This window comes from Gossypium hirsutum, chromosome D04 (genome assembly GCF_007990345.1).
Source record: "Gossypium hirsutum isolate 1008001.06 chromosome D04, Gossypium_hirsutum_v2.1, whole genome shotgun sequence".
NCBI lineage: Eukaryota > Viridiplantae > Streptophyta > Magnoliopsida > Malvales > Malvaceae > Gossypium > Gossypium hirsutum.
In genome coordinates, this window is record NC_053440.1 from 52,692,258 (window position 1) to 52,719,234 (window position 26,977).

Genomic DNA, 26,977 nt, shown 5'->3' on the forward strand with positions numbered 1-26,977 from the left:
GCAGGAAATGCGACAAATGGGTCCATGATGCTAATTTCTTGGCTCAAAGACACATCAGGTGTTTCCTTTGCAATACATGTCAAAATCTAACACAGAGATACCTCATCGGAGCTTCACATGAGGTGCTGCTACCAACAATGGTGAGTTGGTCTGAGAGACGACACTGTAACTCTGACATGGAAACAGAGCATTCAACAACGCTTAAAATTCCTTTTCTTTTTCTTTGATTGTCATTTTCTTTTCTTCGTCTTTTGGTTATGGGGGTATTTTAGCCTGTCTGAGATATAGTTATGGATGAAAGAGAATCCTGAATTGTTACATATAAGCTATATATATATATCTATATATTAGACACCCAGAGTTGTGTAAACCAGATTGACTTGATCATTAATGCATATTTGTTCTTCGTTAAGCACAATATCATAATTAGCCTTGTTTTTTCTTTTCTTTGGAATTTCAAAGCACTTGATTAGCTTATGAATTTTCCTTCCTAGATTTCATTATGTTTCCATACTTTTGGTGGGTTAGTGTAAAAATAACTATGATAATGAGATTAAATATTGTAACGGTACTGTAACGTGAGACAAAAAAATAAACTAAACGCACTACACTGTCTATCAAAATCCACCTCAAATAATGATCAATTGATCATCAGATTTTTTAGTTGAGTTCTACATTCAAATTTTAAATCACTACTTAAACTTCAAAACATTCTAATTAATCATTTTAGAGTATCAAAATCAATTAGTTATTTAATCAATCTATCTATCAGTTTAAGTATTGTTAAATATCAGTTTGAATCTGGCATGAAGCTTTTGCAAATCATATAGATAAATCTATAAATATGTATATATTAATCGCATGAACAATTTAAATTTGATATGTTTAAAAATATAATATTCTCGAGATTTATGAGTATTATTATTTTTTCATTAAAAAAGTGTTTTTTTAATACATCATATTTAAGATATTCATACAATAAAAAAAGATACATATTTACAATTCAATCTGTATTTTAAATATGCTCCACAACATATTCGAATTAGAATGTAACACTTAAGTTAAAGACAAGCTTAATTTGCTGTCGATGCTTTGACACGTTTTTAAGTTTATAACTAATACAAAATTTGAACAATAATTTAAAAATATCCAACTATACGAAACTTAGTAGGAGATGAAAATTTGTTTTCTTGTAAGAAGGGTTATTCTAGTACTCAGTGATTGTCCAAATCCATTGGTAGTACGAATTTTACAACAAAATTGGTATGATTGGTGGTGCTTGTGGCAAAGGGAGGCTCAAGTCACCTACCATTCCTATTAGGTCTAAAGTTGCTCTCAACCATTAGTCAGTACAAAATATATTGTCTATTTACTTTAAGTAAAGGTGTAAACAAGAATTTATGAGGTTGGTTTTATGTTAGGTAGTGTGCTTTTATATTAAGTAAAAAAACACTTTTTTTTATCAAATGCTCGGTTTTCTTTTTTCTACTAATATAATTCGAATTCAAATTATTTTTGAAGAAAGTAAACATCAAATCGACAGACCACAACTTGGGTTCCAGTTAATGGTAGTTTTTATTAAAATTTATAGATTTTCTTATCTTTTTAAAATTATTATTTATCTATTTAAATTTTTTGTTATATTGTTTGCTAGAGTTAAAGAAACAGAATTGTTATAATATAATTAAGAAATTTTTTAAAAAATAAATTATTTAAAAAATTCAACATTTAATTTTTAAGTGTGTTCTAGGTTTTTATTTACTACAAAAATTTCAACAAAAAGTATTGGATAAGCTAGTTTAATTTTTAAAAAATTATATCTAAATTAAATTATTCAGATATTTTTGTTAAAGTGAAATATTTAAATTATATTCAAAACCATCTAAAATAATATTAAATGTTATATTAATAAGACTTAAATTATGAAATAAATATTTTTCAAAAATCAAGATTAACTATTATCCAACCACATCATTATATTTGGTATTTTATTTTTACTATTATACTAACATTTATACAATATAAGTTCAACACTTACAAATTTTTTTAAATTTTAGAATTGTTAATTAAATACTTAAAAATGCTTTAATTATTATTTAAAATTTATTATTATAATATTTGAATTGTTAAATAAATTAATATATTTTAATTATATTCAATCATAAGAATAAGGAATACTATTTTACACTAATTAGATTAATTAAAAATAAAATATTTAAAAAATTAAATACGTAAAATTACATCCAACATATATAAAATTAAAATTTTATTTATTTGAATTATTAATTTTTTTTAATCGAATCAAACTGATTTTCAAAAAGATATTTCAAAACTGAGTAAACTTTTGCCACTCATTTTTGAAGTCGTCACGTAATTGAATCATGATGTACTGAACTGAAACTGATGTGTTTACCTCACGTTAAAGAGCCCACGGTGTGGTCCAAATCATCCCCCTGGGGAAGAAAACAGTTTGAATCTAAGCACTCACTATCTATGGACGAAGAGATCCCCCTGTAAACAATTAACGACAAAATTTGCTTTACATCCCAACATATGGTTAACGAGAGAGGGGCCTAAAGGTTAGTGTCGCCCATACGCATTTGCTTCATGATTTCATCGGATGATGTCCGGTTGGTGGTCCATTTAGATCATAACATAATGTTGAAATCATGTCGAGTGAGTATCAATTTGCTACAAAAATTTGAAGCTTGTGGGTTTGGACGTAATTACTCCTGTAATATCTTTCAGTTTAAATGGTGAGATTTAGAGGATTTATGCTTCTTCTAAGACAAAATACAGCCATTCCCAAAAGAAATTACAACTCTTCTAGAGAACGTACATAAAGCTTTTGATGCAATGCAACAAAAAAGGCAATGGCTAGTGGTTTGGTCAGCACATCTGCTACCTGCAACTCAATTGGCACATAGTTGACCTACAGCTCATTCTTCATCACCTTCATAGACAAAAAGGCAAAAGTTGGCTGTTAGAAACTGAATTCCCTCATAGCACAAATCATCAGTAAATAAGATTGGGAGAGGAATTTCATTTAATCCAAGGAAGTTGGTGTTCAAACAGATCATTGAACATGCTGAGTCATCAGCCACAACGGAATTTTTACCCTTTCTCATAGAACAACACTATATCTTGGTATCTAAGGATGAGGTACCTAAAACGCCCTACATCCTTTCAAAATCTAGAAGAAGCTATTCTCCACCAATCGTGTCAATAATATTTCCCATGTAGCCTCTGTTCATGCAGATGTTTAGACAGAACAAGCGACAGACCCCTCAATGAAAGCTGCCCAAAAGGGTTACCTCCTAGAGTTTTTTTGAGGGGAGAAGTTAACTCTCTCACTGTTGATATTCAGAAACTTGTTGCCAAAAAAGCCTAGTTGTCTGAACTAATTTATGACATTGAAAAAACACCATGGTAGGGAGAACAGTTCTAAGCTTTTTAACAAAAAGGGGGAGAACGGTGCTAATGGTTGCTGCTAAGGGGAGTTTGTGATGTTGGTTCTTGCTGCTATCTTTTGTTTCTTGCTGAAGTTTAGGTGGAGCTTATTGGTTTTATGATTCTGCTGCTATGTTGCTTTTATGCTTAGGAAGTTAATTTTTGTGCTCCTGTGTGGGCAATATCTTAATGATGTATTCAACATCTTTCATGAGTTACTTATTCAGTTTATATTTGGTATCTCAGGAGTGTTTGTGGCATGGTCATTTGCTTATGTTTTGTCAAAAAGACCAAGAGAGGAGTTTGTTGGAATCATAATAGAAATGATCACAAACCAATAAAAAAAAAAAGGAACACGCACATTTTACATGAGAAACCCTTATTAGAAAAAACTACGAGTAAAGAGATGAAATTCACTAATGTTGAAAAACAATAATACAATATTTTCAGTTATGCAGGGTTACCCCTAATAAACTTGGGAATTGCCTCACCCTTCCTAAGCAAAATATGAATTTATTTAACATTCCATTTTCTTAACATCATGACTTCACTGAGCCAACTTTTTTATCCCATTTTCGTAACCTTGAATAATTGATACTGATATCACTCATTGTCATAATTCGTTCGTGTGCGAACAATCAACTACAATTTTATTTAAAACACGATAAATTCGTTCATGTGAACATATCAGCAGCAGCATAAGACTATAAACTAAAATGATAATAATAATAATAAGTCGCACAATTTAAATTGCAAACCAGCAAACCAAAGCAATAAAATACAAGTTCAACCAGTGGCCCAACAAAGAAAGATGAGAGAGGGGGTTTTATTAATCTGAATGAGGTTTTTCCTTCTCGTCTTTCACAACCTTCAATTTCCACCCCCTCTTAAGGCTTCCAGATAATGGTGGTCTCAGCAATCATTGATGTAACAACGTAAGGATCCATGTTTGATGCTGGCCTTCTGTCTTCGAAGTAGCCTGCCAATTTACAGGGAACATCAATGTTACATTCAAAGAATACAAGGAAAGTCTTGTTGTTTATATGAACAAATTTTGTTCTAAAACTAAAGCATCAGTATCTTGGTGAAAATAGTGCAAAGTGTTTACCTTTTCCATCCTTCTCAGTGTCACGACCAACACGGATGGAGGCTCCCCTGTTTGCAACACCCTGCAGTTTGGACATTGCAAGCAAGAAAGTCACAATATGTTGGACATTGAATTCAATGCCGTTCTAATAGTGCTAACTTACCCATGAGAATGAGTTGATATCTGCAGTCTCATGACGACCAGTTAGACGTCTCTCGTTACCCTCTCCGTAGGCGGCAATATGCTCCTTGTGGCGCAGACCCAACTTCTCAATCGCCTTCTTGATAACATTGATGCCACCATCATTTCTCATTGACTTTGTGCTGAGAGAAAGTTTCATTTCAACTAATTAGCTCTTCGCACATACGTTTAATAAAAGTGCAATGCTGAATAATTGAAGTATGTTACCTGTAATTAGTATGAGCACCAGCACCATTCCAGTCACCCTGGTTAAGGAAATGAAACGCAAAGATTAAGAAAAAACCGGTAAAAGATAAAGTATTGTCGAATTTAGGGGAAACGTAGCGTAAAAACAAACCGGAATGGGTTTGGGATCAAAAGAAAGAACAACTCCTGCGATTTCAGTGATTCGCTGTTTAAACAAGAAAACAGAAGTTATGGTTCAACTTCAATCCTTAAGAGGCAAACTCATTAATTAAATACACTTCTAGTATATGAATCATACCTCGAGTATGTATCGTGCAATCCATATTTGATCACCTGCAGATATTCCAACAGATGGACCAACTTGGAATTCCCACTGTTCAGACAAGCACAATACAAGATAAACCATGGATTTTTCATGGAAAAAAAATCCAATCAAAATTATAATAAAAACACCCTTTTAACAATGAACGTTATAACGCACTTGACCAGGCATAACTTCACCGTTGATTCCACTGATATTAACGCCAGCATAAAGGCAAGCCTTGTAGTGGGAGTCCACGATGTCCCTACCAAAGGACTTGTCAGCACCTACACCACAGTAGTACGGACCCTGCATGGATATAAAACTTGGTTTAGAAACAAATAGCTTTACAGCAGTATCTAAAATTTAGTTATTAAACATGACATCAATCAGAAAATGCAGTTTGGTAACGGAACCTGTGGTCCAGGGAATCCTCCAACAGGCCATCCAAGAGGCCACTTAGTATCCTTTTGAAGAAGAGTGTACTCTTGCTCAATACCATACCTGAGTTCAAAATACGTACAAGTTACAATAAACCAACAAAAATATGATTATAAAAATAACTGAAAATGATAGAGAATAAAGAAATTCTAATCAATTAAAACTCATCAGAGTCACAGCTAAGTAAGTCTGAGTCCTTGTTCCTTGTATATAATAATAATTCTTCTTTACAAACAAGTCTAAAGGAAGAAGCAACACTTTCATTTTTAGTGTTTTCTTTTTCTTCCCTTTTTAATCGTTCAACAACCCAAAGTAGAGAGAGAATGAGTTAGCTGACTTCAAACCATTGACTTCATCATTAGCACTGCCTAACCCAACCCAACCCAACCCAACCCAAAGTTAGGTGAAAGACAGTCGATGAACACCAAATCAACTAACAAATCCACCTACTAAAAACTAATCAACTTTTTAATATTTTAATTTTTTTGTAGTTATATTTTTTTTTTCAGGCACTTTTGTAGCAATTTTGGTTACACTGATTACATTGATATATTCATAAAAATTATTTTCTATTGAATTCAACAAAAAATAATACATTAAATGTATAATTAAATAATACATTATCAAAGGACCTTACCCTCTCTCTTTTATTTGCAAGATTGATTTTTTTATTTTATTAATATTTCATTTATTCTTTAAATATAACTGAAAAGCCGGCAAAACGGGGCACCTTTCCAACATAAGAATGGTGTCATGTGATAACATAACATTCAGAAGCAGACACTATTTGATAATTTGAATTTTGGCCCACTTTATATTTTGCTATTTCTGCACTAGCTTTGTACTGGCCAAAATAACAAAGCATGTGCCTTTTAATATGTTTTAGTATTAAACTTTAAAAATAGTGCACAAGAAAAATAGAAAAAAAACATATATATCAAAGAATATGGACTTAAGTTTCATAAATTTTATAAATATTTAATATATAAAAGCGTATGAATAAAAGTATAGAGTAAATTATTAAGAAGCCAAATACTCCAAATTTTCTAAAGTTAAGTCCCACCAACCCTCCTGGGTCAATGTACTTAATAGTCCCACAAGCACGAGGGCCACCAAAGTCGTCATGATTGGGAATGGTGAGTGAACATATTTTATGGATTCAATGTCAGATGATATTAAGTGAGATTCTACTAATTATTTTTTATAGATTCAGCTTTAGTTTTATTGGCATTATAATAAAGAGAAGGTGAGTTCAAATAAGTTTAAAAGTTTTTTTTTTTAATTTAAAGATTTGAGAATTATACCTACAAATAAATATGGTATTCAATTCCTCAGTTTCAGAAAATGCATGAGACGAAAAGATACTTTTTAAGATTCCAACTTTCATTTTCATATTTTTATAGAAGCAATACTATTCTCACCTAACGCTGTAGAAGAGATTCCAACTTGGATTTTTATTGAGGATTACCATCTTTATATCTAATTTGTTGAAAGGACTCCATGAAAATAATAACTAAGGGGGAAAATTTACCAAGGCTCCTCAGCAACAACATCAGGGTGGCTAAAGATCTTGGCCGCATTAAATCTCTTGTTGGTAGGAATGGGTTCGCCGGCTGGTGTGTAAGCATCGCACATCACCTATTATATAATATTTATTAACAAAAAGACACAGTTACCCCTGTTAAGCCTTGACTTTCCATTCGGTATTGGATAAAAGCAAAATAACTAAAATCACGGGGACCAACGAGAAAGAAGTAACGTGTAAGAATTAATTACCAAGATGTTGTTTCCTTTTCTAAATGGATCCTTGAATATAGCTTGAGGACTGATTCAGTCAAAAAAAAATTTGCACAGTTAATTACGACATAAACACTGAATCTTTAAATCAAAAAAACAATCACGAATATACTTTCTTTTTGCCTTCTAAGTCGTGATCTAGATCGAAAGCCAAAATAAAGAAAAAAAAAAGAATTAAGGAACTTACTAAAGAATGACCTCACTGTCATCTCCAGGTGCTTGATTGGTACTGGAACCATCGTAGTTCCACTTCGGGAGTTTTGAAGGGTCCGTCACTGGTCCAGGCAAAGTCTGCACCGGAAACAAATATTGAACTCTTGTTTTAAAAATAGAACGTACAATATTCAATAAACGAAAGTTTGAAAAGTGAATCGCAGCATCGTACCCTTGCTTTGCTTCTCAGATCCATACCAGATCCACCGATCCTGAAACAAAATCGAAGAAGCATTCAGAAAGACATTAATAAAATCATTCCGATTATACGGGAAAGGAAGACGAAGAAGAAGATGAGAGAAACAGCTAACCATATGTATTCGGCTATGATCTTTTCAGTGGTGTCGCTGAGGTTGAGGTTGATGAGATCATTGAGGAGAGACATGGCTGCTGTGATTGGCTAATTAATCAAGAACTAAGATACAGCAGACCTAAGAAGAGAGGGAGAGAAGGTGGGGGTGAAGGAAAGACCTGTTTGGTGGACTTTTTAAATAGCCAAAAGGAAAACAAAAAAGTCGGAAAAATATTCGTGGAAAAATTATAATCAAAGATTGAAAGGAAAATATATAGGAAAACGGAACGTGTAAGAGGTAATATAATTACAAATAAATTGAAACAACCAATGAGACTCCCAAGTGCCACTAAAGTCCATTACCCAATAATTTTCACACCTTTTTCCTTTTTTTGAGAAATTAAGATTTCTTTTAATTTTCCAAAAATTTATCTTTTTATGTTTGATATATTTAAATTATATTTGGCAATATATATATATATAGCGTAAACAAACGTGATCAATATATTTTACTTTTTATTATTTTATGATATATTTTATACCTAGTGCTTTTTGTGCAATTATTGGCTTCAACTTTTTTTTTATTTGCTCAAATCAATTTCTATCACCAAAATGGTGAGAAAAATATAAATACTCTAAGATACCACCTACTAAGGGTTTTCTTTTCATTATCAAAATCTTAATACGTTAAACAGTACTTCGAGTTCTTTTATTTATCTAGTTTTTGATTCTAGAACGATTGAATTGACCTCTTTTCATATCATCCCTTTCCTTTTTCACTTGTGTTAATATTGTGTAACAATAATGGTACGGTGAATATGGACCAAACACGCGACAAAAGAATACAAGAAAGACGTATAACATTCAAAAAAACACTAATTATATTTTATCTCGAAATTCACTTGATTACTTGGTTTTAGATATTTTACAAATTTTACAACTTTCCACAACCAACTAATTTTTTCAATTTTTTTTATTGCTTGGATGATTTTTATTAGCTATTTTGTTTATTTGTTGACCTCTAATTTTGCTTAAATAAATATAAGTTGGGATGGTTTTTGTATATTCAAGGTTTATTTTGAACATATTTGAGAAGTTGTGAGGATGATTGGATCTATGGTGGTTGACTAGGGAGGAGGATGATGGTTGTTGCGATGGAAAGGAAAGAGGAATTTGTGAGGGGGATGGTGGCGTTGAAGATGGTGATGCCAAGAGAGAGTTGAGAGAAAGTGAATGGGGGTTGGGTTTGTACGAGAAGGGAGAGGAAGGAAAGGCTTTTTTCTTTTAATTACCATGCTTTTAGTAATTTAGAAATTAACTATTTTTATTATTTTCAACTCAAATTAAAAAAATTCTTTATTATATGTCAATTTCTGATTGGCTAGACTTTTTTAACAGAGATAATAGTTGGGGCTTATAATGATTAAGAAACTATGGTTTAAATTCTTAGTTGACCCAAAAAAAAGTTTAGTATCTAATTCAAACAAATGGTAGTTTTAGGGTTTATTTCTACCTAGTAAAAAATAGCACTATTAGTATATTTGAGTAATTTGTATAATACTTGACAAATTTAGATATCAAATTAGACCAGAAAAGATTAGGTATCGAATTATGAAAAAGTGTCCAGCTCAGGTGTGAAATTAAAAAAAAAAGTGTCAAGTTCATGTACCAAACTAAACAACAGAATTTTAAGTATCAAATTAAGAAAAAGTGTCAAGTTTAAGTATCACAATATGTTTGGTTCACTATAATAGAATAAAGTTGAAATGGAATGTTATAATATGAGAATGGAATAGAACTTTAATGGAATTGAATGAGCATAAAAATAGTTTGGTTGGGTGGAATGGGATTAGTGTCGTAATAGTATTACAACACGTTTGGCATGCCATTCATGCCTTATTCAGTGTAAGAGCCCTATTCCATTGTTTGCTTTGACTGAATGAGTGAAACAGAAGGGTAGTACTTCGGTCTCATTCCGGCCTTTCACGGAATAGCCATTCAAGGTTACCACCAAAGAATAGCCTTTCCGACCTCTCACAGAATAGCCACCAATTTTTTTCCCAAAAATACCCCAATCCAAAAACATTGTATTAACCATAATTTCAATCAATGGATTATAGCCATGGCAGAAAAATCAAGAAGAAATAGAAATTGAAACCCAATTGTTAAACCTTAAATTAGTTCGGCCATGTCGCGTAATGGATCTAGAACAACAGAAAAACAAAGAGAAGAAGAAGAAAAGAGAATTTGAGAGAGAGAAGAGAAAAAGAGAATTCTAAAAAATACTGATTCAATTTTCATAACTCCTCTTGGACTTTAGTTACAGGTATATAAGGAAACCAAATAACAGACTAACACTAACAGTAACAATAGACTAAACACACTGTTTTAGCAAAACGAACTGTTTAACTAATGCTAAAAAAAGCTCCGTATAACTAGAATAAAAACAGGAGTAGCAGCGTTCAACAAAAGAAATAACAGCAATAACGAAAATATGAAAATGAAAAATACCGTTGAACTATTCCATAACAAATACCTCTCCCCTGAACAGGATCTTTGTCCTCAAGGATCAAACGCAGGAAAGCGACATTGAAGATCATGCAAATTCTCCCAAGTAGAATCCTTAGGAAAGGTGTCTGTCCACTCAACGAGCACCTCCATAGCACATGGTTACCTTGCTTGACTAAGCGCCTGTCCAATACTTGAATCGGTGTCTTGAGAAGAGCTCCATCAAACCCTACTAGTGGTAAAGTAGAAGCCCTCACCGCAGACCCAATATGCTTCTTTAATTGGGAGACATGAAAAGTAGAATGGATATGAGCAGAAGATGGTAATAACTGTTGACACCATTTTTTCGATGAAAACGGGGTCGACTTGGGTTTTGAAAAATGAAACGGGAGACGCCACCAATCCTTTTTAATGAGGTATGATTGGATTACCTCGAAAAGTGGTTGTTTTTAATAAACGGTTTGATTTTATTAAAACAACAATTTTGGTCCACGATATTCAGAAAAACAGATTCGGGAGTCAGTTACGTACGAGGAAGGATTAGCACCCTCGTAACGCCCAAAATTGGTACCTAGTTGATTAGTTAATATCTTAATGTCGAAAATTGAAAACTTTGAAGAATTTTAAAAATACGATCCTTGTATTGAAACGTTGAATTTTTTTTGAAAAAGAAGCATATTTCACGTTAATCGAGAAAGAGAATCATATCCAGTAAGTTAGGACACAATGTCTCGAATTCCTGATACGTGAATAAAAAATGCTTATTTAAAAGATATTTAGTTATCTCGGATTTTAGAAAAAAGGGATCAGGCCCAGTAAGTTAGGACTTGATCTTTTCTTAATTTTCGAGGTCGTTTAAAGCTTAGGTTTAAAAAAGACTCGTGTAATAAAGTTTAAAAGGATATTCAATTGTTTAAGTCAGAAAAAAAATCGCAACCCAATACGTTAGGGCACAATTTCTCAAAAATCTAAACATTGAATATTGCCTTTATTATTTTAGAAAAATCTTCATCTCGGGAAAATAACATGTCATATCCAATGCGTTAGGACACGACGTATTGAATTCCCGATAATGAGCTTTTTATTTATGTTTTTTTATAATAAAAAGAGTAGTCTCGATTATTTAGATTCAACGAAGAAAATCGAAATCCAATACATTAGGGCTCGATTCTCTCGAAGATCCCAAATACTGAGTATTACTTATATCTTTAAAATTTCTTTTTTTGAAATCTAAATAAAAATGGGTGTAATGGAATAACAATGATAATGATGTAAGTAAAATAATACAAGCAAAAATAAAAGATGTAATGACCCAAAATTCACAAGCACCGAAAAAGTACATTATCGGGCCTCCGTCTTAGTAAATTGAGTTCGAAAATAATTATTAGATATATTTATTAGACTAGTTGTGTGTTTAATTAGGTATTAATTGGGTTGGTTATGTTTGAAATTTTGCAGGGGGTTTAATGTAAAAATAAGTCGAAATGCTGCCGAAATTTAAAAAAAAATGAATGAAATCAATTAGTACAAATTTATAACAATTTATGAAGTATTTTAATATGTTGGTTATTTATTTAGAATTATTTGTAAATTGTTTGATATGTCCGGTAATGCCTCGTAACCCTGTTCCGGCGACGGTTTGGGGTTAGGGGTGTTACAAAAGATAAATAAATAAAATCAATCACATATGTACAATAACAAGTAATAAAAATTCTAAAGCATAACAAATAATAATAAGGGACATATAAATAAATAAAAGATATATATATATGAATTATAAGATATAAAAATATAAGTATTTACATATATATGTATATAGATTATAAAATACAAAAATATATAAAATATAAGTATGTACGTTATAAAAACGTGTGTATGTACGTAAATTTATAAAAACATGAAAAATATATGTATATGTATTCTAAAATTATTATATAAAATATATATAAGTAAACATGTACATATACGTATATAACTATCATAAAATATAAAAAGTATGTATATAGGTATATATATGATTCATAAAATATAAAGAACATATATAAACTACATATTTTAAAAATATGAAGAATATGTAAGTATGTATATACACGTATATGTATATAAAATGTATATAAAAATTATAAAATATAAAATATATATAAGTATGTACATATATATAAATAAATAAATTATAAAAATATGTACGTATAATATAAAAATGCACGCATGCACATGTATATATATAGCAAAATTGGAAATTACAAATACATGTATATATATATGAGGAAATAATAATAATAATAATAATAATAGATTTATTTGTAAAATAACCAAGATAACGAAAAAGGATCGAATTGAAATTTTAAAACAAAATTTGTGGTCAAATCTGAAATAAATAAAAAAGGAAGGGCCACATCAAACGCGTTGAAAAACTAGGAGGGAAAAAGGGAAATAATCCCATTCTTGCAAAACGCAGAGTTCTAGTAGGGACTAAATTGAAAACACAATAAATTTCTGGGTAAAATTTAAAGAAATTAAAAGAACCTAATTTAAAAAGGATTAAAAAGCGGAAGGGCTAAACGTGTAATTAGCCCTTCCGTCCAAAACACGCGGATCCCCTGGAGCAGGCGGGTCGGGTCTCGGGTCAAGAGCCCAAAACGACGTCGTGTTGGGGCTTTCTTGACCCTACCAAAACGGCGTCGTTTATTTGGGGTATTTAAACCCATTTTTTCCCAAAAATCCCATATTAGCCACCATTTTATCTATTAATTGTTTAATATATGTACAATGACTAAATTGTAAAATTCTTATCACTACATATTTTTAAATAGAAAAACGTTCAAAATGGTAATTAAACCATTTTGCTTCATCAAATAGTGGAGAATGATGTTAATTTCCACTAACTTTGGTTAATTGTGATTAAGGTTTGGTTAATTAAATTTTAATTAATTAATTTTGATTAATTAAGTTTAATCCAAGTATATAAAGGTAACTTAGTGCATGTTATCATCTTTATTTTCTTTTTCTTCACCGAATCTACATAAAACCTAAAGGGGAAAAGTTATTTTTGAACTTCAAGTTTACCTTAAATAAAATTTTTTCTATAATTAACTTAACGTCCAAAAGCCCTCCTGATTGACTTATTTTCTTATCCTTTTGTCAATGGTCTAGTACAAATACAACATATGGGGTAACTAGCCAGGCTTTATTCGTTCTACAATTAAAAAGTTGAGGGCTATAATTTTATCTCTAATTTGTTGCCATCTGTCCCTAACTAATATCTTGGGCTATTAGGATTATATACATATGAACATTGGCTTTTTATTATTAATTAGTATAACAATAGTTCTCCTAGGTGAAAGGAGAGTTATAAAGTGGCTTGATGAAAGCTTATGCTAGAAAAAATGACACACATGTTGATATTCCACAGAAATAGCAATCGAAGAGTGAACATGTTTTTTTCTGTGATTAAAAGACTTGTAACATTTGTAACTATGGAATTTTCTGAGCCTAACTTCATATGCATGTTTTTCAACTATGTATAATATTTTGTGATGTCCTTATAAGGATTTCTTCAAGTTACAAGGTGGTTATCGACCTTGTGTATCTATAATTCATTAAGTATTTTGATAATTTTCCTTTTGTTGAAGGGTCATCTATATGAGGTCATACATCAGCCTTTTGATAACTTTATCTGCTAAGAGATTTCATGTTGTGTTCCATGAAAATGGCATTTTTAAAACTTGTAAGTGTAACACCCCTAACCCGTATCCGTCGCTGAATTAGGGTTACGAGGCATTACCGAACAAATACAACCATTTTTAAAACCAACTGATCACAAACATGAAAATTAAATCATTTTCGCATAGCTATTTATAATTTACAATCAACATCTAACCAACATCGTACTCAAACCTATACATGCCATAAGATCAAGTTCAAATATTTAACAAAATACCAAAAGGGGTCGAAAGTGTGATAGACTATGCTGATGATCCCCGAGCTCGTAACGCGTCTCCAAAATCTATAAAAACAAATGGACAAAAACAATCAAAGTAAGCTTTTATAGCTTAGTAAGTCTATAGCATATCTAAAATACATATAAAAGAATCATATAATTCTTAAAATAAATTTATTGAAATCACAATTATCAATTATAATTACTAATTGAACATTGCTATATTAAGTCATCTTGTTTAAATCTGAAAGGATGTGTATTTATCTAATACACATGAACGGACAAATGTATATACATTATATGCATATAATCAATTTACTAACATAATCATTAACTGCATATACTGATTTCTATAGTACTTATTGTTCGCACTTCATCGGATCCATTTAAATATAATTGTTCAAATACATATACCAAAAGCATAATAATTTTATACTTGATCAACTATAAGTGCCGAATGCACATATATACCTATACCCACCTATGCCGAATGCATACATATATACACACATATATATATATCCAACAATTTCATGACAACCGATATATATATACGTACTCACCATTCACAATGACTCGAACGATTATATACTCATCAACCACCTTAAAACAATGTTCATAAACTTATCCATTTCATATAAACAAAAACATATATATTTATACCCAATGCATAGAATCACTTAATTTAACCAGATTCACTGGCACTTTACCTGATAGGCTTATAGTTTAATTCAGTTCACCGACACTTAGCCTGTTAGGCTTGTAGCCTGATTCAGTTCACCGGCACTTAGCCTGCTAGACGTATAGTCCGATTCAATTCACCGGCATTTAGCCTGCTAGACGTATAGTCCGATTCAATTCACCGGCACTTAGCCTGCTAGACGTATAGTCTGAATAATTTCACTGGCAATAAATCCGATAGTCATTTCTCCGTTGAAATTGAATTATATTCAATTCTGCGTAACAAACATGCATTTAACACATACTTGCATAATTCACAACAATAATTTCAGTCCAAAGAGCTATAATTCATATTCAAACTATATATGTATATAAATCCATACATAAAAATTCAGCTCAAAATTTATAACCTATATCTTTGAACCACATAGGTGCATGAAATTCAAACACCAAAATCCAGCTCAATAACTTCATGATTCAACCTAACAAATTTATGTATATAACTTTATATCTAATTTCAATACAATAACTTATACATGTACGTATATACATATTCGAATCTAACATATACATATATAATTTCATACTTAAATATGTTCAAGACTTATTCATGAGTATACATATATATTACAACTCACGTGTACATATATATACACATTCATACCTTTAACCAAGTCCAAGGCTTTATACATGTATATGCTTATATATATATATATTCGGACCTTATGTTTACATATATATTATATATATAAATACCTTTGATTAAAAACAAGTATTTATACATATATATATTTTTGAACATGATACATATATATACTTATATCATTCATACTTAAACAAAATTCAATCCATATACTTTCAATTTCAGCTCACCAAATTACTATAGATATACATGCATATATACTGATTTAATAACCTCAAATTGCTAATAGACTTACCTCGGATATCAGCGGACACGATCGACTATTCGATTACTTTCGTTTTTCCCCGATCCAAATTCGTTTTCTTCGTTTCTTGATCTAAACATAATCAAATTTAACCTTTTTATTCATCAAAACATTCAATTAAGTTCAAAAATACATAAATGGGAAAATTACCATTTTGCCCCTAACATTTTGCACTTTTTGCAATTTAGTCCTTTTTGCACAAAACACAAAATACACAAAATTTGCCCATACCACACAAGAGCCGAATATTCATGGTTCTCATACAAGTCCACACATTGCATTTATTTCACACTTTAGTCCCTCAAAAATTTATTTTCACAATTTAACCCTAAATACTCAAATTCATCAAAAATCCCAAGACAAAACATGTTAATCTAAGACATATCGTTCATTATTCATCATCAAACATCACAAAACACAAATATTCATCAATGGCATAACTCAAAATATTCATCAAAATTAGAAATTCAAGCATGGGTCGGGTAGTATTCAAAGCAACGATATCAAAAACGTAAAAATCATCAAAAACCGAAGCAAAAACATACCTTAATTAGACCTAGAGATAGCCGAACCTTGTTGTTCTCTTTTCTTTTCTTTTTCTTTTCTATATTCGGCCAAGATGAAGAACATGACATTTAAAATTTGTTATATTAAACATATATTAGCCTTATTTTTAATTTACTATATTAACCTTTACATATATATATAACATATATAATAAGGTTACATTAGTCCTTTGCCACCCACTAACTTACATAGTGGACTAATTGCATAATAAAACCTCTAAATTATAAAGACAACAACAATTAGGTGCTTTTATAATTAACCCCTAAATTTTCATTTTACGCAATTAAGCCCTTTTATTAAATCGGACACTTAAACGACGAAATTAAAACACGAAAATTTCACACAATCAAATGCACACAAAATAAACACACAAAATGATATTAATAATATTTTTCTAATTCGGATTTGTGGTCCCGAAACCACTATTCTGATTAGGGTCAAAAACCGGGTTGTTACAGTAAGGCTAGACATCAACCTTAAATAATCTTGTGAAATATTTGTATAGCACCTTTCAGATAAGATCTTTTTGAAACTATGAGGTTAGTCGCCAACTTATGTTAATTTAAAATAATTTTGATTTACAATGTCAAATGAATTTTGAGCAATAAAGGGATATTGCTTTAGTGAGAAAATAAGAATCGATAAAGGTTGATAATAATGACCAATCGTAGGGGAAGGGGAATGTCCTACTTTCTTAATTACTAGAACTATAGGATACAATGGAGCATTCATGCATGACACAAGCTTAAAAATTGTGTTTCAGAGTTGCATTGAGTCATGCGACAAGCAATAGTATAATAATGAATAGTTACAATTAAGGTATACGAAAAACTACAATTAAATGATAGTTGCCCATTAAAAGGCAAGTGATGAGTTTTTTTTCTTTTTCCTTTTCCTATTATCTTATCTGGAAATACAATGTTTCACTTCTACTTTCTCTTTGCTTCAAGGTTTCTTTTACAAATATTGAATTTTCTTATTTGCAAGTGATTTTATTTGAGAACTTTTTTGTTGTTTTTGCCTTGTCTCTTTCTTGTTGTTATTAGTTAAGTCTTTTTTTTCTTTTGTGCTACTCTTCTTCTCTTGGTGTATGAGTTTTTCTTCTTTATTATTGGTTTATAAAATCGCTAAGCAAGAAGATGTTGAAGCAATAACTAATGTTGTTGCTCACAATATGCTCATGCATGAAGTTGAGGTCATTGTGCCTCGATTAGATTAAGTAGAGTTTAAGAATGGGTTTAAACTTTTTGAAGAAAACTAGCCGACTGTGGTTAGGGTTGTCGAAAATAAACATGAAAAAAATGGGTTCTATTTGCCCTTTCACTAGTTCTACACAAAGGTACTAAGTAAGTTTGACATAAAACAATATTTTCAAATTTAGAAATGAGCTAAATAATTGGTTGACTCGCCAATTGAATAGAATCATCTTTGGAGCAGAAATAAAAAATCGGATGATCAATAAAAAATTAGTTGAACTGGTTTTTATATTTTGTGCTGATAAAAAAAATAAATCCAATTTTATTTTAAATGTTGAACTTGAAAAATACATTTGGCTGCTCATTGTTGGTGCTTTAGACCTTCATTATTGTGTTTGTGTTGTCGTTGGCCACCATGTCAAGCCGCATTCATCGCCTTCAAGGTCAAATCCAGCTGTTTCTCTCTCCCTCTCTTGAACAAAAGCAATTTTTTATTGTTGTTGTTATTTGTTAATGACTTGATGTTAATGCAGTTAATGTTTTAATTTTTAATTGAATTTGTAATGTACAATTGATGATTTAATTTTTTTTAATAATTTTTTTCAAAATTTTCTTTTTTAATCTATGCTCCGGTTGGACCGGTGATTTAATTGGAAACCGGTTCTCTGATTCAGAAAACATTGTTATTTGTTAATTTTATTTTTCAATTGATATATTGGAAAAACAAAAACGTAACATCTAAATTTAAATTTTCTAATAATTTTGTAATTTTAATGAAAATAGAAATTAATTAAACAAAGATAACAAGAGATGATAGAGTTTATTTAGTCCCTAAAAAAAGGGCTTATTGGAAAGAAAAAAGGAAAAAAAATCTAAGAGCTCTTTGGAGATTTTAGCCAAAGTTAGATTCATGCAGTGCTACTACTTCTATGGCCTCTGATAAGTAATCAGTCAAGTGGATTTCAATTGAAGAAGGCTTTTTACTTCCATTTTATTTCACCAACCAAACAGCAAGGGAATTAGGGTTTCAAATGTGGCCTGGGTGATTAGAGATTAAGCTTAGAGCTCCATTTTTTTTCAATTCATTTCATCGTAATTCTATCAGGTATGTTTGATCCGTTCGTTATCTTACCATATCCGGTTTCTTTTCAAAGCGATCTCAATTTCAATGCGATCTAAGTCTTGTTCCTGATCGGATCTTTAAAATGGACCTCTCTGTATATCAGTCATAGTTTGTTTTATTCTGGAATTCTTCTCATTACATTTGCAGAGTTATTTAGTTTCTGTTCTGTTCCCGATAAAATGGAACGGGAAACAATTTCATTTGCCTTTCTTAAAATTTGTACGCCAAACAAAGTAGCAAATTAGTTGCTTTTGGGTCTTAGATTGTTGTTTCTCTTTGTTACGGAGTTCGTCTGCTCGGCACAGTAATTTCTAATTTCTTATGTTCTATGCATTTTGCAGGCTAATTACTTTGTTAATGAATTTCATAAAAAAAATAAATGAAAACAGTTTAGAGGCAATGTTGGCATCTAGGTTTTCTTTCTTTGGAGGTGGGGGATCAAATAAAGTTGGCAATTCTGTTGAAGGCGATAAAAAGGAATTGAAAGAATTGAATCCGACCCTAAAACTGCAGACAGATAGAGATGTGTATAGACCTGGAGATTCTGTTTATGTTACAATTGAGATCTGCAATCCCTTTACAAGTGGCAATACTGGTGCCATTGTACCTTCGCTTTTGATTGAAAAGCTTGGCTTCGAAATCAAAGGGATCGAGAAGTTGGACACTCAATGGTATGCCACTCAAAAACCAGCGGCTGGAACAAAACAAAGGAGAGGTTTGTTTACCGCATATATGTGTTGAACTATATATATATTCATTGTTTATTTAGTTCATCAATTTCGTGATTTTCAATTATATTTTTATTGGATGGTAAAATGAAGTGAGTAATGCAAGTAAATTTATGTTTTACATTGTATTGCATATTAAATAGATCAAAGTACTTATGTTTCCACTAGGACAATGAATTCAGATAAGTATAAAGGAGTTTGTCTAGATTTCTAATATGTTTCATTTTCTTAACTTTTAGCATTTACGTTAGCTGCTGATTTTAGGCAATTTGATCTCCATCTCAGAAAATTTAGATAAACTGAATTATCCATTGGCTTTCTTTTTACCAGGATATGAATAGAACTGAAATTGATATCAGAAAGAAAAGATCATATTGTAGCAATGACCTTATACTCTTTTCTTTTTAGTTTGATTTTTATCTTTTGTATATTTATTTATTATTTATATTATTATTCTCAATCTTTTTCAGGTGAACATGTTTTTCTGGACTGTTCAACACCATCAATGATTTCAAATCAGATCGTGCCTTCTGGCTCTGCAAAAACTTGTTCGTCCATTTCCTGCCTTTGTCTAAATTTGATGTATATGCAAGTGCTTGTGTAAAGCTTTTTCATCGCAATATGTAATTATGCTATTAATGAGTGTTTCTTCATACAGGCCATGTTGTCTTAATGACCACATGCCATCATGATTTGGTCAAAACCTAACTTGTTAAAGAGAAAATAAAAAACTAGGAGGATGAATTTTGTCATAAGAGAAAAAGCAGAAGGAAGAAAGTACAAATGCTAAGTATATTATCAGCAAAGGAGACAAATTATGCGCACATGTGATTTTGAAGATGAAAGCTAAATTATATTACTGATAACTGTCACCATAGCTGATTGTGTGGCTGCGGGCATCCAGTCATGCAATGTTTTGATTCTTATGTTTTTTGGCAAATAGTATTTTGTTAACTCTTGCTATTGTTAAATGTTGCAGCTTTCCACCATATTACTCTTTCATTAGTCTGATTCAACAAGATTCATTTTTGTAACTGACTTTTGACACTAACTGCAGATGTGGTACGGGCTGTGCTTCCTAGCATTATACCTCCATCTTACAAGGGTTCTACAATTCGTTATATATATTATATAAAGAGTGCTCTGTCTGTTCGATGGCTGATACTGGAAAATGGTCACTCCAGCAAGGATTCAGTAAAAGATCTTACTGAAGTGGTTGGTTTTACTTAAATCTTCCTAGTTTTTTCATTGAGGATCCCAAAATCATCTTCTGTTCTCTTCTTTCAGAATTAGACATGTTTGACTTGCTGATAGGGATAGTGCTTCTGAAAATAGGAAATGTGTTAAATTTTAGGTGACTAAGGTTTAGGTGGTGTGTGTTAGAAAATGGCAATATAAGTTTTTTATTGGTTCATAGGTGAGAAGGGCAGTCGAGCCGATGGCTATTTTTACACTTGTGTTAATGTTGATACTAGTCCAAAGTTACTGTTTGAGGAGTTAGGGCTAAAGTCCTGTCCGGAATCCTTTTTTCTCTAAAGTTTTTTGACGTTTTCTAAATTTGAATTCTCTTCAGTCATCCAGTTGTTATTATACCCAGGCTTATGATGTTTGGTACGTCATTTGTGCACTTGCCCGTAATATAGAAGATAATTTACCATTTTGTCCTGTTATATCTGGCTTATCATTGAATTTGTAAATCCATAGTTATGCTTATATGAACATTTTGGCACATCTATGCATGTGTTTCTTTGCATTTGTCCTCATTCACAGGTGTGCATTCTTGGATAGAACTTGTCAGTGTCCTAGTCCTGTTCACCAAACTGCATATACTGTCAAAGAGTTAAGATATTGATGAAATTTATAAACTTTAAACCCAAACAGGAGGCTCGTGTTCCTTTGCAAGTATGGGTAACTCAGAAAGGGAATGGTTTGGTGATGGAAGATGGTCAAAGTGATGGTAAGTTGCTACTATTTGAAGTTTACCATCTTTTTACTATTTCCTCTCTATCTCTTTTCTAATTATTAAATTTGGTGAAATAAATTCGTAGTAACTTTTTCCCTTTATAAGATGATTTATGTTTTTGCAGTGAAGAATTTTCACTAAGTTTTAGGATGTAAATGTAATAGCTTGAGCAATAAAGCAGGAAGACACAGTTATGTAAGAACTTGTATCTTAAGCAAGGGTGGATATCTTCTTATCATTGCTAGAGCCTAGATTCTTTATCCAGTGATGCTATGTTATTCGCCTGTCGTAGATCTGACTTTAGTGTGCTAAACATTTTATTCTTGAATGCTATGTTACCCGGACTTTGGGTGAGTGTTGGATATGGGTATGTGCCCTAAACGGGTATGCTCAATTTTTAGCCAAGTTTTATTTATTTTTGAGGTTCACACCCCATACCCATGTCAATGTCTGCATCAGACACAGGTATAAGGCTTGAGGACCTTGGGAAAATGAAGAGTCTGGTTAATGATTTGCTTGGACTGTTTTAAGGAAGAAGTTGAATAAGTTGAAGTTACAATGACATAAATTTTGTAGCATGATTGAAGGTTTCATGGTTTTTACTCTTTGAATTTGAGTTTGCAATGGGAGTCGGTAAATAACTGCCTGTGATTCTGCATATCAAAATATGGCATGATGACTATGTTTTCTTTATTGATGATTCAGGTATTGTTCCTGCTACAACCATTCAAACAGATATATACTGGAAAGAGATGGATGGAGATTCAGAATGGGTAAGGCTGTTAGTAATGCTGCTAACTGCTAAAGCTTTTGACTTGCTGTTTTAGTTGAATGAGAAAATTGATATTTGTTACAGGCTAGAGTCAATGACCTGTATGACAGTATTGAGGAAGGATATGAGAGCTCAAGGGATGAAATATCTTCTGTTTCATCCTTTAATCTTTCAAAGGAAAATCTTAATAGAACCCTTGGAAGTTCCCTATCGTTGCAATCGTCAGCAGCCAGGTCTTCATTTAGAGATGGTCCTTATTATGATGGAGACCGTTTGAGTTTATCTTCAAATGTAGGGCTTCCACGATTATCAGTAGCAGAGGTCTTGCATGATTCTAGTGCTGGTAATTAAGTTATATTTGATTATGTAGAGTCACTATTTGTTCTGAACTTGTTTCCTCTCCTTTTGTCATTATACTTGCATGCTTTTGCCTTCTGTTAGATTGTTGTGGTAACTTTTAAGTTTCAACTGACCTGCGGAATTACCTTCTACCATTTGATTCAAATTAGTAATTTCTTCTGGTGCTTAGAATGCCTTTTGAAATAGATGTTCTTCATGCAGACGTGTCAACTGCACTTCTATCTCCAAGTCAGCAGCAGACTTCTACAAAATCACTAGCTGCAAATGATATAACAGGAGTATCTTCTGCACCTAGCCCGGGAGCTACTGAACCTTTAGCATGTAAAGCACCAGATTTTCTGCCCCCTTTTTTATGTTTTGGTTGTTGCTAATGAAGCATGAATCTAGCTTGAGCTGTCTCATATGTGGATCCTGGTAAACTTATTTGCTACAAACATTTTCTGCAGCAGAAGGCTTTATTCGAGGAAGGTCTTATAATATCAGGATGGATGATCAAGTTCTGCTAAGATTCTCTCCTAAGAACTCTGAGTCCACTTATTACTTCAGTGATATGGTAAAATCAGTTTTAGGCTGTAGCTTCTGTCTCCTTGCGTGAATTTGCACTCATTTATTTTCCTGTTCTTATATTTATTTGTTTCAATAACAGATAGGTGGGACTCTTACTTTCTTCCATGAAGAAGGAGCTAGAAGATGCCTTGAGGTAATGCAGATTATTACCATTGAGAAACTACTGAACCAAACAAGTGAAGAAACCATGGTCAGTTGAATGATTAATCTTGTAATTTACTGGAGTAGTTTCCATCTTGTAGGTTTCAGTCACGCTTGAAACTTCTGAGACTATAAGTCGGCGTTTTGTTCATCCTTCTAGGAGGAATTCCCCAACAATTACCAGGGTGTGCCTTTCAAAAATTTTAATTCTACAGCGAATTGCTTTGGTGGATTCATGAAGTAGAATATTAACTTTTTTTTATTGAACTCAATTAATGCTTGGTCTGTTTTGATATTAATGAAACCTGTAAGAACTTACTCTTTCTCACACATTCATGTACTTGTATGCTTGGAAAGTGACACATTTGCAAATGCTTTTTTGTTTGTTAAGAAGTTTCGTATTGCTAAAATCCTTTTTTTGTCTCATTTCTGGTGTAGGGTTTTTTTTTTTATTTTCTTAGATAGTGCTATAGTGTTAATTATCCCAAAAGCTTTCACTTTCCTTATAGTTTTTGCTCTTTTATACTTAAGAAAAACACATTGATTAAACCCTTTTCATGATTCTAATAAAACCAGTTTTTAGTAAAAATAAACAAAAAAATGAATTTGGGAGTAAAATAATGATTTTTCAAATTATGCTTCTTTTATTGTTAGTCATTATTCTATTTCAATAAGCATTGCTTTTGTCCAGGTACGAGCATTGCATAGAATACACCATCTGTATCAGGCTTTTAGAAGTTTCAAACTGTTCCTTCTGTGATGCTTTTTTGTAACCCTATGACTCAAGATAAGAAACCTATTTTTTCCCCCTGCATATTTAGAGTGCTATAGTAAATCCTGTTTATTGATTTTTCTTGTAGGTTCAGAGTGATCATCATGAGGTTGTTGCTGATTTGGTACAGACAGGTTTTCTCTTTTCTGTCCCCATGGATGGTCCCATGTCATTTTCCACTCCTCATGTCTCGGTGCAGTGGGTTCTAAGATTTGAATTCTTTACTACTCCAAAGAATGTAGACTGGACAAGGTGAGACCATGTGTTACTGCAATAAAGTTCTAGCTTATCAAAAGAGTTTATCACTAATGGTCAAAGATTATCAATTGGTCGTATGCTTGTAAGTATATGCATATGCTGGTAATACCCCTCAACTGTGGCAGCAAATTCTTTTCATATCTATTGATGATACTCTGACAAAGTATTAGCCTTGTCTCAGATTTAGATAACAATTTTCAGAAATTTTTATCATAACCGCTGAAACAATAGAATTCTACTAACAATTTATTATCTAAATCTGAGACCGTCATTCGTTAGAATTTGCACTTGGACTCAGAAGTTGTATTGAAATTTAGAATATCTCTGCCCTAGCTGTTGCCAAATATAATTCTTCTCCTTAATTCTGAATTCAGATACGAACATCCTCTTTTCGTAGAAGGCAGAGACAAATGTGAGTGGGTTCTTCCTATAACAGTGCACGCACCTCCACCCGGAACTCCAGGTGCCCACACACGGAGTGATAAACCTTTCTCCTTAGAGCCCTTGTGGACTCGCAGTTGAAGGTAACTTGTTTCGACTCTGTTAGTGACTTCATTTCTGTAATAAGATATCTTTCTTGGATCTATGAAATAGTAACCGGATATCTCAAATCGCTTATTTCGTTAGTACCGTTGATCGTGGGTGGGGAATTATTTTTAACCGAGCAGTCTCAAGCTCCACTTACCATTGCAACAAGAATCTTACATGATAATGGCCAACAGTTTGGAACTGTTTGAATAGGGGACTTTGTCTAGAAGTTTTAAACTCAGTTTGTGATTTTTAATCCCAGATTTGTAATATAACATGTTGATATTCAGCTTTTGTTCCTGGAAATTGCATTTGTTTCAGTCTTCTACTGTTGGGAAGCAGATGAGAAAAACGTAAATCTGTTTTGGAGGAATATTTTATTTAGATTCAAGTTTAGCATTGCTAATGGAATAAAGTTGGTTAACAAAAATGTGGTTTGATATCGTTTTTGTTGGGTTAAATTCTAAGTTTAGTCTTGTTCTTTTATCTATTTATACTGATTTAGTCCCTGTACTATTGTCTTGTCAAAAATTGGTTCATCTACTTTTTGAATTCCTCATTTTCAGACTTTTGGATAACTCCGTTTAAAAATTAGCCCTAAATCTTTACAGCTTTTCTCAGTTTAGCTTATTTCTTTTTGCTTTAAACCTTTTATGTTAATTCCTTTTTAAAATAATGATGCGATTTTTGTGTTTTCCATATCAATGTTTTGCTGTCCTGTTATGTGGCTTTTTATCAAATGAATATGCCAATGTCTACAACAACATAATAGTTAAATAATGACACGTAAAGTATTAAAAAAAAAATTTCACATCATCATGTTTTAATTAGAGTTCATGAAAGTTTTACATGAAGGATTGAATGAGCAATTCGAAGATTAGAGAAATCAATTTTTATGTATTTTTACAAAATACACTTGGAACTCACCACACCGTCACATTAGCATTTCTATTAGTTTTATCAAATTGCAATAAAATTTGTTCTTAAAAAAACTGTTCAATTTGACAAAAAAAATAAAAAATAAAAGGTTGAGGACTACTTACAGAAAAAAAAGAAGAAGAAGAAGAAGAAGAGAGAGAGTAGAATTAAATTCATAATCATGTTTAATTATCAAATGGAGTTCACAGAAAAAGTTATAAAATAAAAAAAAAAGAAAGAAAAAAAAAACCATTCAAAGAAAAAGTAAAGGAAGAATTTAAATGAATTAAATCCAAAAATTATAAAAACAATATTTACAATTTAAAGCTTTTGTTGATATCTATACTTAAAGTTAATCCCCAGAACTAATGTAATTTTTGAATTTAACTTTTAGAGGATATAATTAGGGGTGTTCAAATTTTGGTTAAAATCGAATTAATCGAATCGATTTAATTTTGTTAATTGGTTGATTAACTGATCTAATTTGTTTGGAGGTCCGTTAATGATTTTCTGAGAATTCAGTTATCAGTTAATTCAGTTTGAAATCAAGTAATTAACCGAATTAACTGACTTAACCAAACTTAATAATTAATAATACAAATTATATGTAGTTTTAATTCGGATAATTCGGTCAAATTAACATTATCAAATTATTATTTTTATACTTGTTTTAACAAAAAAAACATATAAATTTCGGTTAACCAATCTAACTAATCGAAATATTTTGGTTCGGTTAACTATTAAAGGATTAAAAAAATCGATTAGTTCGGTTAATACTAGTTCGGTTTGGTTAACCAAACGGTTAACCGTTTTAACACCCCTAAATGCAATGTCATTAAACTAAAAGGTTGGGTAAATTAGGAAGATTATTTGTATAAATTGAAAACAAAACATTCATTATAATTAAGGGTCATATATCAATTTAGTTTTACTTTTTTACATATAAAAACATTTTTATTAACCCAGCATGAGGTTTACTTTTTTGCATATAAAAATAATTTTATTTAGAATAATTAAATTTATTTATTTTTTAATATGTT

The 26,977-nt window shown here is 31.5% G+C and overlaps 2 protein-coding genes across 4 annotated transcripts; one reads left to right on the forward strand and one right to left on the reverse strand.

Annotated features, from left to right (window-relative positions):
* Positions 1-4,060: 4,060 nt before the first annotated feature.
* Positions 4,061-8,119, reverse strand: LOC107898859 (glutamine synthetase nodule isozyme-like). Its single transcript, NM_001326864.2, has 13 exons — positions 7,988-8,119; positions 7,849-7,888; positions 7,651-7,754; positions 7,443-7,491; positions 7,198-7,304; positions 5,642-5,729; positions 5,406-5,534; positions 5,223-5,297; positions 5,076-5,129; positions 4,946-4,983; positions 4,701-4,860; positions 4,559-4,619; positions 4,061-4,429 (listed from the first exon to the last, which is right to left on the reverse strand). Exons 1-13 carry the CDS (start codon positions 8,059-8,061, stop codon positions 4,338-4,340), a joined length of 1,071 nt encoding a protein of 356 aa, NP_001313793.1. The 5' UTR covers positions 8,062-8,119; the 3' UTR covers positions 4,061-4,337.
* Positions 8,120-18,552: 10,433 nt separating this feature from the next.
* On the forward strand, positions 18,553-25,459 carry LOC121215945 (uncharacterized). Of its 3 annotated transcripts, XM_041090853.1 has the most exons (14): positions 18,553-18,912; positions 19,272-19,645; positions 20,129-20,206; positions 20,716-20,873; positions 21,540-21,615; positions 22,327-22,394; positions 22,478-22,736; positions 22,955-23,074; positions 23,200-23,306; positions 23,400-23,453; positions 23,563-23,646; positions 24,322-24,485; positions 24,866-25,015; positions 25,119-25,459. In XM_041090853.1, exons 2-13 carry the CDS (start codon positions 19,288-19,290, stop codon positions 25,011-25,013), a joined length of 1,674 nt encoding a protein of 557 aa, XP_040946787.1. In that variant the 5' UTR covers positions 18,553-18,912; positions 19,272-19,287; the 3' UTR covers positions 25,014-25,015; positions 25,119-25,459. The 3 variants fall into 3 exon arrangements, with proteins under 3 accessions (XP_040946787.1, XP_040946788.1, XP_040946789.1); XM_041090854.1 differs by lacking the exon at positions 23,563-23,646 and having other exon boundaries at positions 23,400-23,510; XM_041090855.1 differs by lacking the exons at positions 24,866-25,015; positions 25,119-25,459 and having other exon boundaries at positions 23,563-23,701; positions 24,322-24,481.
* Positions 25,460-26,977: the final 1,518 nt, after the last annotated feature.

Bases quoted from the DNA above. Each gene is read 5' to 3' on its own strand.
- LOC107898859 (NM_001326864.2), bottom strand. From the start codon at position 8,061: ATGTCTCTCCTCAATGATCTCATCAACCTCAACCTCAGCGACACCACT. The intron at 7,305-7,442 runs GTAATTAATTCT...ATTATATAATAG, and splicing joins GAAAAGGAAACAACATCTTG to GTGATGTGCGATGCTTACAC. The intron at 4,620-4,700 runs GTAAGTTAGCAC...TCCAAACTGCAG, and splicing joins ATATCAACTCATTCTCATGG to GGTGTTGCAAACAGGGGAGC.
- LOC121215945 (XM_041090853.1), top strand. From the start codon at position 19,288: ATGAATTTCATAAAAAAAATAAATGAAAACAGTTTAGAGGCAATGTTG. The intron at 21,616-22,326 runs GTAAGTTGCTAC...TTGATGATTCAG, and splicing joins GGAAGATGGTCAAAGTGATG to GTATTGTTCCTGCTACAACC. The intron at 23,075-23,199 runs GTAAAGCACCAG...CATTTTCTGCAG, and splicing joins AGCTACTGAACCTTTAGCAT to CAGAAGGCTTTATTCGAGGA.